The 14235-nt window shown below is 51.3% G+C and overlaps 1 protein-coding gene across 1 annotated transcript in view; it reads right to left on the bottom strand.

The window, feature by feature from the left end:
* Nucleotides 1–737: 737 nt before the first annotated feature.
* LOC144590965 (sialic acid-binding Ig-like lectin 13) overlaps nucleotides 738–14235 on the bottom strand; it is a gene marked incomplete at its 3' end in the record, with an annotated part of 48102 nt that continues 34604 nt past the window's right edge. Inside the window, exons 5-8 of the mRNA XM_078395329.1 lie at nucleotides 11532–11648; nucleotides 10121–10414; nucleotides 9234–9515; nucleotides 738–1019 (exon numbers count right to left, since the gene is read on the bottom strand). Of these exons, the coding sequence (XP_078251455.1) occupies nucleotides 738–1019; nucleotides 9234–9515; nucleotides 10121–10414; nucleotides 11532–11648 (975 nt within the window). The remainder of the gene's footprint in view (nucleotides 1020–9233; nucleotides 9516–10120; nucleotides 10415–11531; nucleotides 11649–14235) is intronic.

Here is a 14235-nt window from a genome sequence, read left to right as displayed (position 1 = left end):
AGTGGGGCTGGGGAGGAGGGCAGACTGGGGGTAGGGGAGGAGAGAGTGGGGGGGAGGGGGAGGGTGGGAGGAGAGAGTGGGGGTGGGGGTGAGGGGGAAGGGGGAGAGTAGGGCTGGGGAGGAGGGCAGAGTGGGGCTGGGGAGGAGGACAGAGTGGGGCTGGGGAGGAGGGCAGAGTGGGGCTGGGGAGGAGGGCAGAGTGGGGGTGGGGGAGAGTGGGTGGGGAGGAGGGATGATTGGGATGGGGGCGACAGTGGGGTGCGGGCAGGGAAAGTGGGTGTGGGGGGAGGAGGGGGGGCCGAGTGGAGGTGAGGGGAGGGGTGAATAGCGGTGAGGAGGGGGGAATAGGGTTGAGGCAGGGCTGGGGGGAATGGGGATGGGGCAGGGGAGGGGAAAGTGGGGGTGGGGTAGAGGGGATGGAGTGGGTCTGTGAGAGGAGGAGGGGGGTTAAGGGGGATTGAGTGGGGGGGGGGGGGGTTGAGAGTGCTACACCAATACAGGAGAGGCTTTGGGTCCACGGCTCACTCAGTGACACCCTCTCCCTTTCCCTGTTCCCCCTCTGTGAGGAATGGGCCCAACGGGTCCACTTAGTCCAGTATTATTTAAGCCTCTTCATCTTACAATAGGAGAGAGAGTGTGGGAGAGAGGCAGATGTACAATAATGTCCCTGCAATACATGATATATTCCACTAACTGCTCATTGATGTTCAGAGAGACATGACCGTGTGTCTACTCACATTCTACGACGAGGGTCACAGTCCCCTCCCCTGTCCCGTGTTCATTCTCCGCCACACACTGATAGTCCCCAGCGTCCCGCGGTGTCACCCGAAGGATTTTCAACCACAGCTCGTTGCTGGAACGTGTTGTGCTCAGCGTGACACCGAGATGTCGCCAGGTCAGGTTGGACGCTGGGAAACTCTGGACGGAGCATAGGATCGCTGCAGAGTTTCCTTCCTTTACACTGACCCCATAATTGTTCACGTTGCTGGGGGAAGTGATGGAGAGATTCTGCGGCGCGTCTAAAGGCGAACGGTTTAAACTTGAGTTAACACGGCAGAATTCCACATGCCAACCAGGAGAATACGGAGAGAAAAGATGAAGGACGAATGTAACCAGTCTGAAGAAGGGTCTTGACCTTTATAGGGCCCTGGTGTGACCACATCTGGAGTATTGTGCGCAGTTTTGGTCTCCTAATTTGAGGAAGGACATTTCTTGCTATTGAGGGAGTGGAGCGTAGGTTCACCAGGGTAATCCCCGGGTTGGCGGGACTGTCATATGAGGAAAGATTGGAAAGACTGGGCTTGTATTCACTGGAATTTAGAAGGATGAGAAGGATTAGGCGAGTGGGCAAATGCATGGCAGATGCAATATAATGTGGATAAATGTGAGGTTATCCACTTTGGCGGCAAGAACAGGAAAGCAGAGTATTACCTGAATGGTGGCCAATTAGGAAAAGGGGAGATGCAACGTGACCTGGGTGTCATGGTGCACCAGTCATTGAAAGCAAGCATGCAGGTGCAGCAGGCAGTAAAGAAAGCGAATGGTATGTTAGCATTCATAGCAAGAGGATTTGAGTATGGGAGCAGGGAGGTTCTGCTGCAGTTGTACAGGGCCTTGGTGAGACCGCACCTGGAGTATTGTGTACAGTTTTGGTCTCCTAATCTGAGGAAAGACATTCTAGCCTTAGAGGGAGTACAGAGAAGGTTCACCAGATTGATCCCTGGGATGGCAGGACTTTCATATGAAGAAAGACTGGATAGACTAGGCTTATACTCGCTGGAATTTAGAAGACTGAGGGGGGATCTTATAGAAGCATATAAAATTCTTAAGGGGTTTGAGAGGCTAGATGCGGGAAGATTGTTCCCGATGTTGGGGAAGTCCAAAACAAGGGGTCACAGTTTAAGGATAAGGGGGAAGTCTTTTAGGACCGAGATGAGAAAACTTTTCTTCACACAGAGAGTGGTGAGTCTGTGGAATTCTCTGCCAAAGAAGGTAGTTGAGGCCAGTTCATTGGCTATATTTAAGAGGGAGCTAGATGTGGCCCTTGTGACTAAAGGGATCAGGGGGTATGGAGAGAAGGCAGGTACAGGTTACTGAGCTGGATGATCAGCCATGATCATATTGAATGGCAGTGCAGGCTCGAAGGGCCAAATGGCTTATTCCTGCACCTATTTTCTATGTTTCTATGTATCATATGGAGACGTAGTCCAGAACCAGGGGCCACAAAGTCTAAGAACAAAGGGGTGGCCATTTAAAACTAAGGTGAGAAAAAACTTTCTTCACCCTGAAATTTGTGGAATTCTCTGCCACAGAAGGCAGTGGAGGCCAATTCACTGGATTAATTTAAAAGAGAGTTAAGGGCATGTCCCACTTAGGCAATTTTTTAGGCGACTGTCAAAGTCGTAGCAGAACGCCAACATTTTATTTTATCCGACGTCAATGACCACGACAATGCTGAGTCAGGTCGAGATTACACCGTCTTTGGAAACATCGCGAAATTCCCATGCTGTTAATGCTTCTCCGGCGTCCTAATTTTCGCTGAAATCACTGACAAGTCGGTAAGTATTTGAGAGTTTTCAACTATAATATCTTGTATGGGTTACTTAAAAACCAAGCTTCACGGTGACAAGACATAAACTGGATTGACTTCCAGTTTACTAATGGAGGTATTAAGAAATTTAATTTTAAAAGTGGTTACATGGATTTTTGTGAAAAGTGTGTGAGCATTCTTTGAAAATGTACGGGAGATGCATATCTGGTTTCTGGGTTGCATATCTGGGTTGGGAGCCTACTTTAAATGTGATCGCTGATGGCCATAAACATTGCGAAAATTCCCACGCTTACCTGACCGTCAAACTGTCGCCTCCAATCTACCTGTCAAATGTCCTGACAGTAAATAAATTGGTTAAACACAAGTATTTTATGGTATCTTGAAATGACTTTACTTGAAATGATTTTAATATTATGTGCTTCTAAATGCATCTAGGAGAAACTAGCAAACCTGGGGACAGCATGCGACAGCGCCCGCAATAAGCAACGGTACCTGGCGGCAAGCCAGCTGTGGCCGAGAAATTTCACTCTGGATGATTTCCCAGCGACGCGCTGAGATCCACTACGATTCTTGGAAGACTCCTCACGATCATGCACGCGACACCCTGGCGAACTGTCGGCGACAGCCTAGTCACCGGCAGTCGCCTTAAAATCGCCTAAGTGGGACAGGCCCTTACGATAGAGCTCTAGGGGCTAGTGGAATCAAGGCATATGGGGAGAAAGCAGGCACAGGTTACTGATTGTTGATGATCAGCCATGATCACAATGAATGGCGGTGCTGGCTCAAAGTGCCAAATGGCCTCCTCCTGCACCTATTTTCCATGTTTCTATGTTTCTAAAAGTCACCCATTCCTTCTCTCCACAGATGCTGCCTGGCCCACTGAGTTACTCCAGCACTATGTACCTGTCCACGTTCTCCAGAGATGCTGTCTGACCCGCTGAGTTACTCCAGCACTTTGTACCTGTCCATGTTCTCCACAGAGATGCTGCCTGACCCGCTGAGTTACTCCAGCACTTTGTACCTGTCTACATTCCCCAGAGAAGCTATCTGTCCCACTGAGTTACTCCAGCACTTTGTGTCTATAAACCTTGAACACTTTGAACCATCCTACCACAACCAGAGAGCTGTCCTGAACTACTATCCACCTCATTGGTGACCCTCGGACTATCCTTGATTGGACTTTGCTGGCTTTACCTTGCACTAAACGTTATTCCCTTATTATGTATCAATACACTGTAAATGGCTCGATTGAAATACAAATGTAACCAGTCTGACGAAGGGTCTCGACCCGAAACGTCACCCATTCCTTCTCTCCAAAGATGCTGCCCGATCCACTGAGTTACTCCGGCACTTTGTACCTGTCCAGGTTCTGCGGAGATGCTGCCTGACCCCCTGAGTTACTCCGGCACTTTGTACCTGTCCACGTTCTGCAGAGATGCTGCCTGACCCGCTGAGTTACTCCAGCATTTTGTGTCTATCTTCGGTTTAAACCAGCGTCTGCAGTTCCTTCCTACACATTTCGTCTGCTCCACTGTGAAATCTCCGCAAGGTATGTCTAGTTTGAGGAAGTTCTCCTCTTTCTGACGAGAGTTAGAGTCTTAGGGTGATAGTGTGGAAACAGGCCCTTTTGCCCACACCAGCCAACAGGCCCCATCTGCACTTGTCCCACCTGCCCGCATTGGCCCATATCCCTCCAAACCTGTCCTATCCATGTACCTGTCCAACTGTTTCTTAAACGTTGGGATAGTCCCTGCCTCAACTACATCCTCTGGCAGCTTGTTCAATACACCAACTACCCTTTGTATGAAAAAGTCACCCCTCAGATTCCTATTCAATCTTTTCCCCTTCACCTTGTATCTATGTCCTCTGGTCCACGATTCCCCTACTCTCGGCAAGAGACTCTGTGCATCTACCCGATCTATTCCCCTCGTGATCTTATATGCCTCTATAAGATCCCCCCTCATCCTCCTGCGCTCCAAGGAATAGTGACCCAGCCGACTCAACCACTCCCTATAGCTCACACCTTCTAGTCCTGGCAACATCCTCGTAAATATTCTCTGAACCCTTTCAAGCTTGACAATATCTTTCCTACAACATGGTGCCCAGAACTTTACACAATATTCTAAATGCGATCTCACCAACGTCTTGTACAACTGCAACATGATCTGCCAACTTCTCTACTCGATACTCTGACTGATGAAGGCCAATGTGACAAAAGCCTTTGTGGCCACCTTATCTACCTGCAACTCAACCTTCAAGGAACCACGCACCTGCACTCCTAGATCCCTCTGCTCCACAACGCTCCCCAGAGGCCTAACATTCACTGTGTAAGTCCTGCTCTTGTTAGACGTCCCAAAATGCAACACCTCACATTTCTCTGTATTAAACTCTTGCCCAGAGTAGGGGAATCGAGGACCAGAGGACGTTTCGGGTCGAGGCCCTTCTTTAGACTGGTGAGGGAGAAGGTAAACGAGAGATAAAGACGATGGTGTAGAGAGATAAAGAACAATGAATGTCAGATCGGAGAGCAGGAGGCATCACAGAGAGGGAGCAGGATGTGGCAGAACTGCAATCTTGTGAAAGATTGCAGCAGGATCTTGATCGATTGGCCAGATGGGCTGAGTACAAAGTGCTGCAGTAACTCAACGGGTCAGTCAGCGTCTCTGGAGAACGTGGACAGGTACAAAGTGCTGGAGTAACTCAGCGGGTCAGTCAGCGTCTCTGGAGAACGTGGACAGGTACAAAGTGCTGGAGTATCTCAGCGGGTCAGTCAGCGTCTCTGGAGAACGTGGACAGGTACAAAGTGCTGGAGTAACCCAGCGGGTCAGTCAGCGTCTCTGGAGAACGTGGACAGGTACAAAGTGCTAGAGTAACCCAGCGGGTCAGTCAGGGTCTCCGGAGAAAAGGAATAGGTGGCGTTTCGGGTCGAGACCCTTCTTCAAACTGAGAGCCGGGGAGTGGGAAACGAGAGATATAGACGGCACAAATGAATGAAAGATATGCGAAAGCAACGTTGATCAGGTAAAATGTGGAGCGCACAATGGTCCATTGTTGGCTCTGGGGTAGGTGATAACGAGCTATTCAGGCAATGATAATCATGAGGACGACAGTAAATAAAAGACGTCCCTCACCTGAAACGTCACCTTCCCTTGTCTTCCAGGATTGAAAGCCTGAGCTACAGGGATAGGTTGGGGCATAGAAACATAGAAAATAGGTGCAGGAGGCCATTTGGCCCTTCGAGCCAGCACCGCCATTCATTGTGATCACAGCTGATCATCCACAATCAGTAACCTGTGCCTGCCTTCTCCCCATATCCCTTGATTCCACTAGACCCCAGAGCTCTATCCAACTCTCTCTTAAATCCATCCAGTGATTTGGCCTCCACTGCCCTCTGTGGCAGAGAATTCCACAAATTCACAACTCTCTGGGTGAAAAGGTTTCTTTTCACCTCAGTTTTAAATGGCCTCCCCTTTATTCTTAGACTGTGTGTGTGGCCCCTGGTTCTGGACCCCAGCATTGGGAACATTTTTCCTGCATCTAGTCCTTTCATAATTTTATACGTCTCTATAAGATCCCCTCTCATCCTTCTAAACTCCAGTGAATACAAGCCCAGTCTTTCTGGGCAGGCTGGGATTCTATTCCTTGGAGTGCAGGAGGATGAGGGGTGATCTTACAGAGCTGTACAAAATCATGGTGGGAATTGATCGGGTAGACGTACAGAGATTCTTGCCCAGAGTAGGGGAATCGAGGACCAGAGGACAGAGACTGAAGGTGAAAAGATTTAATGGAACCTGATGGGTTACTTTTTTCCACACAGAGGTTGGTGGGTGTATGGAACGAGCTGCCGGAGGAGGTGGTTGAGTCTGGGACTATCCCAACGTTTAAGGAACATTTGGACAGGTACATGGATAGGACAGGTTTGGAGGGATATGGGCCAAACGCGGGCAGATGGGACTAGTGTAGATGGGGCATGTTGGCCGGTTGACTCCATCTACACCTCACGCTGCCTTGGCAAGGCCAGCTGCATAATCAAGGACCAGTCTCACCCCCGGTCACTCCCTCTTCTCCCCTCTCCCATCAGGCAAGAGGTACAGAAGTTTGAAAACGCACACCTCCAGATTCAGGGACAGTTTCTTTCCCAGCTGTTAACAGGCAACTGAATGATCCTACCACAACCAGAGAACAGTCCTGAACTACTATTTTACTATCTTTGATCGGACTTTACTGGCTTTTTCTTGCACTCAACGTTATTCCCTTATCTTGTATGCGTACACTGTGGACGGCACTATTGTAATCGTGTAGACACAAAAAGCTGGAGTAACTTAGCGGGACAGGCAGCATCTCTGGAGAGAAGGAATGGTGACATTTCGGGTCGAGACCCTTCTTCAGACAATAGGGAGAGGTTGAACAGGCTCGGATTCTATTCCCTGGAGCGCAGGAGGATGAAGGGCGATCTTATAGAGGTGTACAAAATCATGAAAGGAATAGATCGGGTAGACGCACAGAGCCTCTTGCCCAGAGTAGGTGAATCGAGGACCGGAGGACATAGGTTTAAGATGAGAGCGGAAGAGAAGATTTAATAGGAACCTGAAGGGTAACTTTTTTCACGCAGAGGGTGGTGGGTGTACGGAATGAGCTGCCGGAGGAGGTAGTTGAGGCTGGGACTACCGCAACATTTCAGAACCATTTGGACAGGTAACATGGGGCGGCACAGTGGTGCAGCGGTAGAGTTGCTGCCTTACAGTGTTGGCAGCGCCAGAGACCCAGGTTCGATCCTGACCACGGGTGCTGACTGTACGTTCTCCCCGTAACCTACGTGGGTTTTCTCTGAGATCTTCAGTTTCCTCTCACACTCCAAAGATGTACACGTTTGTAGGTTAATTGGCTTGGTAAATGTAAAAATTATCCCTAGCGTGTGTGGGACGGTGTTAGTGTGCGGGGATCGCTGGTTGGCGCGGGCTCGGTGGGTGGAAGGGCCTGTTTCTGCGATGTGTATCTATAAACTAAGAATGTGTGTGTGTGAGAGAGAGGGAGAGTGAGTGTGTATGTGAGTGAGCGTGAGAGAGAGGGTGTATGTGTGTGAGTGAGTGTGTGTGAGAGTGTGTGTGTGAGAGTGTGTGTCAGAGTGTGTGTGAGAGTGTAGGTGTGTGAGAGTGTAGGTGTGTGAGTGAGTGTGTGTGAGCGAGTGTGTGTGAGTGAGTGTGTGTGAGTGAGAGCGTGTGTGTGTGAGAGAGAGGGTGTGTGTTTGAGTGAGTGTGAGAGGGAGAGTGAGTGTGTGTGTGTGAGAGAGAGTGAGTGAGACAGTGTGTGTGAGAGAGAGGGAGAGGGAGTGAGTGTGTGAGAGTGTGTGGGAATGAGTGTGTGTGTGTGAGAGGGGGAGAGCGAGTGAGTGTGAGAGTGTGTGTGTGTCTATGTGAGAGAGGGGGAGAGAGTGAGTGTGAGAGTGTGTGAGTGAGAGTGAGTGTGTATGTGACAGAGAGAGTGAGTGTGTGTGAGAGAAAGGGAGAGTGTGTGTGAGAGAGTGTGTGTGAGAGGGTGAGTGAGAGGGTGAGTGAGAGGGTGAGTGTGTGTGTGTGAGAGAGGAGAGTGTGGGTGTGTGTGTGTGTGTGAGAGAGAGAGAGGGGGAGAGAGTGTGTGTGTGTGTGTGTGTGTGTGTGTGTGTGTGTGTGTGTGTGTGTGTGTGTGTGTGTGTGTGTGTGTGTGTGTGTGAGTGAGAAACATAGAAAATAGGTGCAGGAGTAGGCCATTCGGCCCTTCGAGCCTGTACGCACCGCCATTCAATATGATCATGGCTGATCATCCAACTCAGTAGCCTGTACCTGCCTTCTCTCCATACCCCCTGATCCCTTTAGCCACAAGGGCCATCTAAATCCCTCTTAAATATAGCTAATGAACTGGCCTCAACTACCTTCTGTGGCAGAGAATTCCACAGATTCACCACTCTCTGTGTGAAAAAAAAACGTTCACATCTCGGTCCTAAAAGACTTCCCCCTTATCCTTAAGCTGTGACCCCTGGTTCTGAACTTCCCCAACATCGGGAACAATCTTCCCGCATCTAGCCTCTCCAACCCCTTAAGAATTTTATATGTTTCAATAAGATCCCCCCTCAGTCTTCTAAATTCCAGCGAGTATAAGCCTAGTCTATCCAGTCTTTCTTCATATGAAAGTCCTGCCATTCCAGGGATGAATCTGGTGAACCTTCTCTGTACTCCCTCCAAGGCTAGAATGTCTTTCCTCAGATTAGGAGACCAAAACTGTACACAATACTCCAGGTGCGGTCTCACCAAGGCCCTGTACAACTGCAGCAGTACCTCCCTGCTCCTATACTCAAATCCTCTTGCTATGAATGCCAACATACCATTCGCTTTCTTCACTGCCTGCTGCACCTGCATGCTTGCTTTCAATGACTGATGCACCATGACACCCAGGTCACGTTGCATCTCCCCTTTTCCTAATTGGCCACCATTCAGGTAATACTCTGCTTAGAGTTTAGAGAGAGGGAGAGTGTGTGTGTGTGTGTGTGTGAGAGAGGGAGAGTGTGTGTGTGTGAGAGAGGGAGAGTGTGGGGGGTGTGTGTGTGCGTGTGCGTGTGCGTGTGTGTGTGTGTGTGTAACTCCATCATCTGTGATGGCCCAATAATCCATCTGTCGTTATAGAGTTGTGTCAGTGTGTGTGTACTCACATTCTACAGTGAGGGTCACATCCCTCTCTGTTGTCCCGTGTTCATTCTGTGCCACACACTGATAGACCCCAGCGTCCCGCGGTGCCAGCTGAGGGAACTCCATCCACAGCTCGTTGCTGGAGCGTGTTGTGTTCAGTGTGACACCGAGATGTCGCCACGTCAGGTTAGATGCTGGTAAACTCTGGACGGAACAGAGGATCGCTGCAGAGTTTCCTTCCTTCACACTGACCAAGGAACTGTTCATGTTGTTGGGGGAAGTGATGGAGAGATTCTGGGGGGCATCTGCAAAAAGATAAAATTTAGCAACCAGTTTTGCGGCACTTTCAATGATCCTTGGATTATGAAAGACTTCAGACTTGAGATACAGCGCGGAAACGGGCTCTTCGGCCCACCATGTCCACGCTGACCATCGCTCACCCGTTCACACACTAGTTCTTTGTTTAGTTTCGAGATACAGCGTGGAAACAGGCCCTTCAGCCCACCGAGTCCGCGCCGACCAGCGATCCCCGCATATTAACACTATCCTACACAAACTAGGGACAATTTTTACATTTACCAAACCAATTAACCTACAAACCTTCACGTCTTTCGAGTGTGGGAGGAAACCGAAGATCTCGGAGAAAACCCAAGCAGGTCGCAGGTCGCAGGTAGAACGTACAAACTCCGTACAGACAGCACCCGCAGTCGGGATCGAACCTGGGTCCCTGACGCTGCATTCGCTGTAAGTAGCAGCAACTCTACTGCTGTGCCACCGTGCCACCGTGCCACCCACAAATTACTTGATGGGCCGAATGGTCTAATTCTGCTCCTATCATCTATGACCTTATGTACCAGCACTGCGAATAGATGATTGCTGTTCCTGCACAATAAACGATCTCCATACTTACATTGCACAGTCAGTGTGAGTTTCTGCTTGGATGAGACAGTTGGGTAACTGACTTTGCAGGTGAGGTCTTGCCCGTGATGTTTGGGCGCTGGGGTCAGGGACAGAACAGAAGTAAATGTCAGCGTGTCACCCGGCTGAGTTTTGCTGTGCGAGACTGACGATGGTATATCAGCGGGGGTGACCCAGGTTAATTTGGGTGCCGTTCCATCACACGTGGTGTTGAAGGAGCAGGTCACGTTCACAGGCTGACCTGCCACCATTTTAGCAGGGAATATCGTGGGTTTATCTGTGAAAGCTAACACAGAGAAACGGATACTTTTAGGTAAATATCATTAGATGCATCGGTTCACATCGAAATCCCAGTCTTGGGTTGCCAACTGTCCCATATTAGCCGGGACATCCCGTATTTTGGGCTAAATTGGCTTTTCCCATACAAGACTGCCCTTGTCCCGTATTAGGCTCGAGGAACAGTGTAGGCCCGGACAGTGTAGGCCCGGACAGTGCAGGCCCGGAGAGTGCAGGCCTGGACAGTGCAGGCCCGGACAGTGTAGGCCCGGAGGCCCAGGCACCCTCTAATGGAGGTTTGTGCCCAGCGTCTGGGCTTGTGGACAATGAGAGTGAATGGGATTGTGGGCAGCACTGAGATTGTTCCCAGATGATGTTGTTTATGCTGATGTGGATGAGGTATAAATATCAGCTCCAGGATACTTGGGCAATCTGTGCTGCCCCTCTTCCAAACACAGTGGTAGCAATGGGAAGGGGGGTTATGTGTAGGGTTGCCAACTGTCCTGTATTAGCAGGGACATCCCGTATTTTGGGCAAAATTGGTTTGTCCCGTACGGGACCGCCCTTGTCCCGTGTTAGGACCGGGGGGCGCTGTAGGCCCGGAAACTGTAGGCCCGGACGCTGTAGGCCCGGACGCTGTAGGCCCGGACACTGTATGCCTGGACAGTGTAGGCCCGGACACTGTATGCCTGGACAGTGTAGGCCCGGACAGTGTAGGCGCCTGGGCCGCTATAGGTCTGGACAGTGTAGGTCCGGACAGTGTAGGCCCGGACAGTGTAGGCCCGGACAGTGTAGGCGCCTGGGCCGCTATAGGTCCGGACAGTGTAGGTCCGGAGGCCCAGGCGCCACCTAACGATGGTTCCATAGCAACCCGCCTTCCGTCACGGACGGCCGCTATTGATGGAGCGGGAGCACGTGGCCACTGGCTGGGTGAGGTCACGCGTGGCGCGGGGCGGTGACGTCACCTTGTCCCTTATTTGGGAGTGAGATAGTTGGCACCCCTAGTTGGAGAGGGCCCTGATTTCAGGCTGACGCAGTGGGTACCTCCCCTCCCTCTCTCTCTCTCTCTCTCTCTCATGAGTAAATGGCAGTGAAGACATTCGGACATTTTCCAGATCGTCTCTCACCTCGTTTGCCGCGACATCGCACTGCCCAGAAGATTGCGGCGGTGATGACGACACCAAGGGCGACGGCAAGAACAATCACGGCCACGACGTATTTCCCAGTCCTGTCCTGGCCACATACTGAGGGGTGGAGAAAGGAGTCGGTGAAAGCCCAGCTCCGAGACACAGACACCACAACTTAACCCCAGACCAAGCAGCGAAAGAGATTCTCCAGCATGCAGCTCTCCATTGGATTACACTGGAATTACATAACAGGCCATTCGGCCCGTCTTGTCCTGCTGTCCCTACTTTCCTCATCTCTCAGAATGTCCCACCTCCTTCTAAATCTACTTCTACTGTGCCCTCAACCCGCACCGAGAGCAGTGAGTCCACCACTCACCTCTCCCTGAGCAAAGCCATGTCCCTCTGAGGTCCCAACGGCTGTTTACTGCTGATGGCCTCCAGTTCTGCTCTTCCTCACACTCTGCCCACATTCACTTCATCCTAACCCTTCATTGTTTCAGAGTCGTGCAGTGGCACAGCACGGAAACAGGCCCTTCGGCACATCTCATCTAAGCAAGTCCCATTTGGTCCATTTATCTCTGAACCTTTCCTATCCATGTACCTGTCCAAATGTTGTTATTGAACAACTTCAACTACATCCTCTGGCAGTTCGTTCCCAGATACCAACCACCCTTTCTGTTAAAAAGTTGCCCCTCAGGTTCCTATTAATTTATTCCCTTCTACCTTCTAGTTCTCGATCACCCTATCCTAATTCTCCTCTCTAAGATCACCCACCCCTCAGTCTCCTGTGCTCCAGAGAAAATCTTCTCTGCACTCTTTCCAGCTTAATGACGTCTTTCCTGTAGCAAGGTGACTACAACTGAACAGGCAAAATGCAAATTGGAGGAGCAGCATCTCATAATTTCACTTGGGCAGCGTACAGCCCAGTGGTAATTTCACTTGGGCAGCGTACAGCCCAGTGGTATGAATATTGATTTCTCTCACCTCAGGTAGCCCCGGCATTCCCTCTCTCTCTCTCTATCCCTCTCCCACCCATGTCGCACAAGCTTCTCATTTTCACCCAACAAACAACTAACAATGGCCTAGAACATAGAAACATAAAAATAGGTGCAGGAGGAGGCCATTCAGCCCTTCAAGCCAGCTCGCCATTCATTGTGATCATGTCTGATCATCCACAATCAGTAACCCGTGCCTGCCTTCTCCCCATATCCTTTGATTCCACTAGCCCCCAGAGCTCTATCTAACTCTCTCTTAAATCCATCCAGTGATTTGGCCTCCACTGCCCTCTGTGGCAGAGAATTCCACAAATTTACAACTCTCTGGGTAAAACTGTTCCTTCTCACCTCAGTTTTAAATGGCCTCCCCTTTATTCTAAGACAGTGGCCCCGGGTTCTGGACTCCCAAAACATTGGGAACATTTTTCCTGCATCTAGCTTGTGCAGTCATTTTATAATTTTATGTCTCTATAAGGTCCCCTCTCATCCTTCTAAACCAGTGAATACAAGCCTAGTCTTTTCAATCTATCCTCATATGACAGTCCCGCCATCCCAGGGATCAATCTCGTGAACCTACGCTGCACTGCCTCAATTACAAGGATGTCCTTCCTCAAATTAGGATACCAAAGCTGTACACAATACTCCAGGTCCGGTCTTACCAGGGCCCTATACAACTGCAGAAGAACCTATACTGAAATTCTCTCGTTATGAAGGTCAACATGCCATTAGCTTTCTTCACTTCCTGCTGTTCCTTTATAGAAACATAGAAAATAGGTGCAGGAGGAGGCCATTTGGCCCTTCGAGCCAGCACCGCCATTCATTGTGATCATGGCAGATCATCCACAATCAGTAACCTGTGCCCAACTTATCCCCATTCGCCTTGATTCTGCTAGCCTCGAGTAGTCCGGCACTCCCTCCTCCTCCCTGTACGCTCGGTAAATGGCTTTCGCCGCCAACAGCTCCATGGAGGGGAGTGGACGTGGGGGCCGAGTGGGTGGAGGGAAGGGTGGGGGTAGGAGGGGGGTGAGGGTGGGGGGAGGAGAGACTGGGGGAGGAGGGGGTGGGGAAGGAGAGAGTGGAGGAGGAAAGAGGGCGGGTGGTGGGGAAAGGGGGGGTGGGCGACAGTGAGAATGGGGCTGGAGGAGGAGAGAATGGGGGAAAGGGGGGTTGTGGGGAAAGGTGGGTGGGGGAAAGTGAGAGTGGGGGTAGGGGAGGAGAGAGGTGGGGGGGAGGGGGAGGGTGGGAGGAGAGAGTGGGGGTGGGGGTGAGGGTGAGGGGGAGGGGGAGAGTGGGGCTGGGGAGGAGGGCAGAGTGGGGCTAGGGAGGAGGGCAGAGTGGGGCTGGGGAGGAGGGCAGAGTGGGGGTAGGGGAGGAGAGAGTGGGGGGGAGGGGGAGGGTGGGAGGAGAGAGTGGGGGTGGGGGTGAGGGGGAGGGGGAGATTAGGGCTGGGGAGGAGGGCAGAGTGGGGCTGGGGAGGAGGGCAGAGTGGGGCTGGGGAGGAGGGCAGAGTGGGGGTGGGGGAGAGTGGGTGGGGAGGAGGGATGATTGGGATGGGGGCGACAGTGGGGTGCGGGCAGGGAAAGTGGGTGTGGGGGGAGGAGGGGGGGCCGAGTGGAGGTGAGGGGAGGGGTGAATAGCGGTGAGGAGGGGGTAATAGGGTGGAGGCAGGGCTGGGGGGAATGGGGATGGGGGCAGGGGAGGGGAAAGTG

This window comes from Rhinoraja longicauda, unplaced genomic scaffold (assembly GCF_053455715.1).
Source record: "Rhinoraja longicauda isolate Sanriku21f unplaced genomic scaffold, sRhiLon1.1 Scf000434, whole genome shotgun sequence".
Taxonomy (NCBI): Eukaryota; Metazoa; Chordata; class Chondrichthyes; order Rajiformes; family Arhynchobatidae; genus Rhinoraja; species Rhinoraja longicauda.
This window is presented reverse-complemented; position numbering and strand designations above follow the sequence as displayed.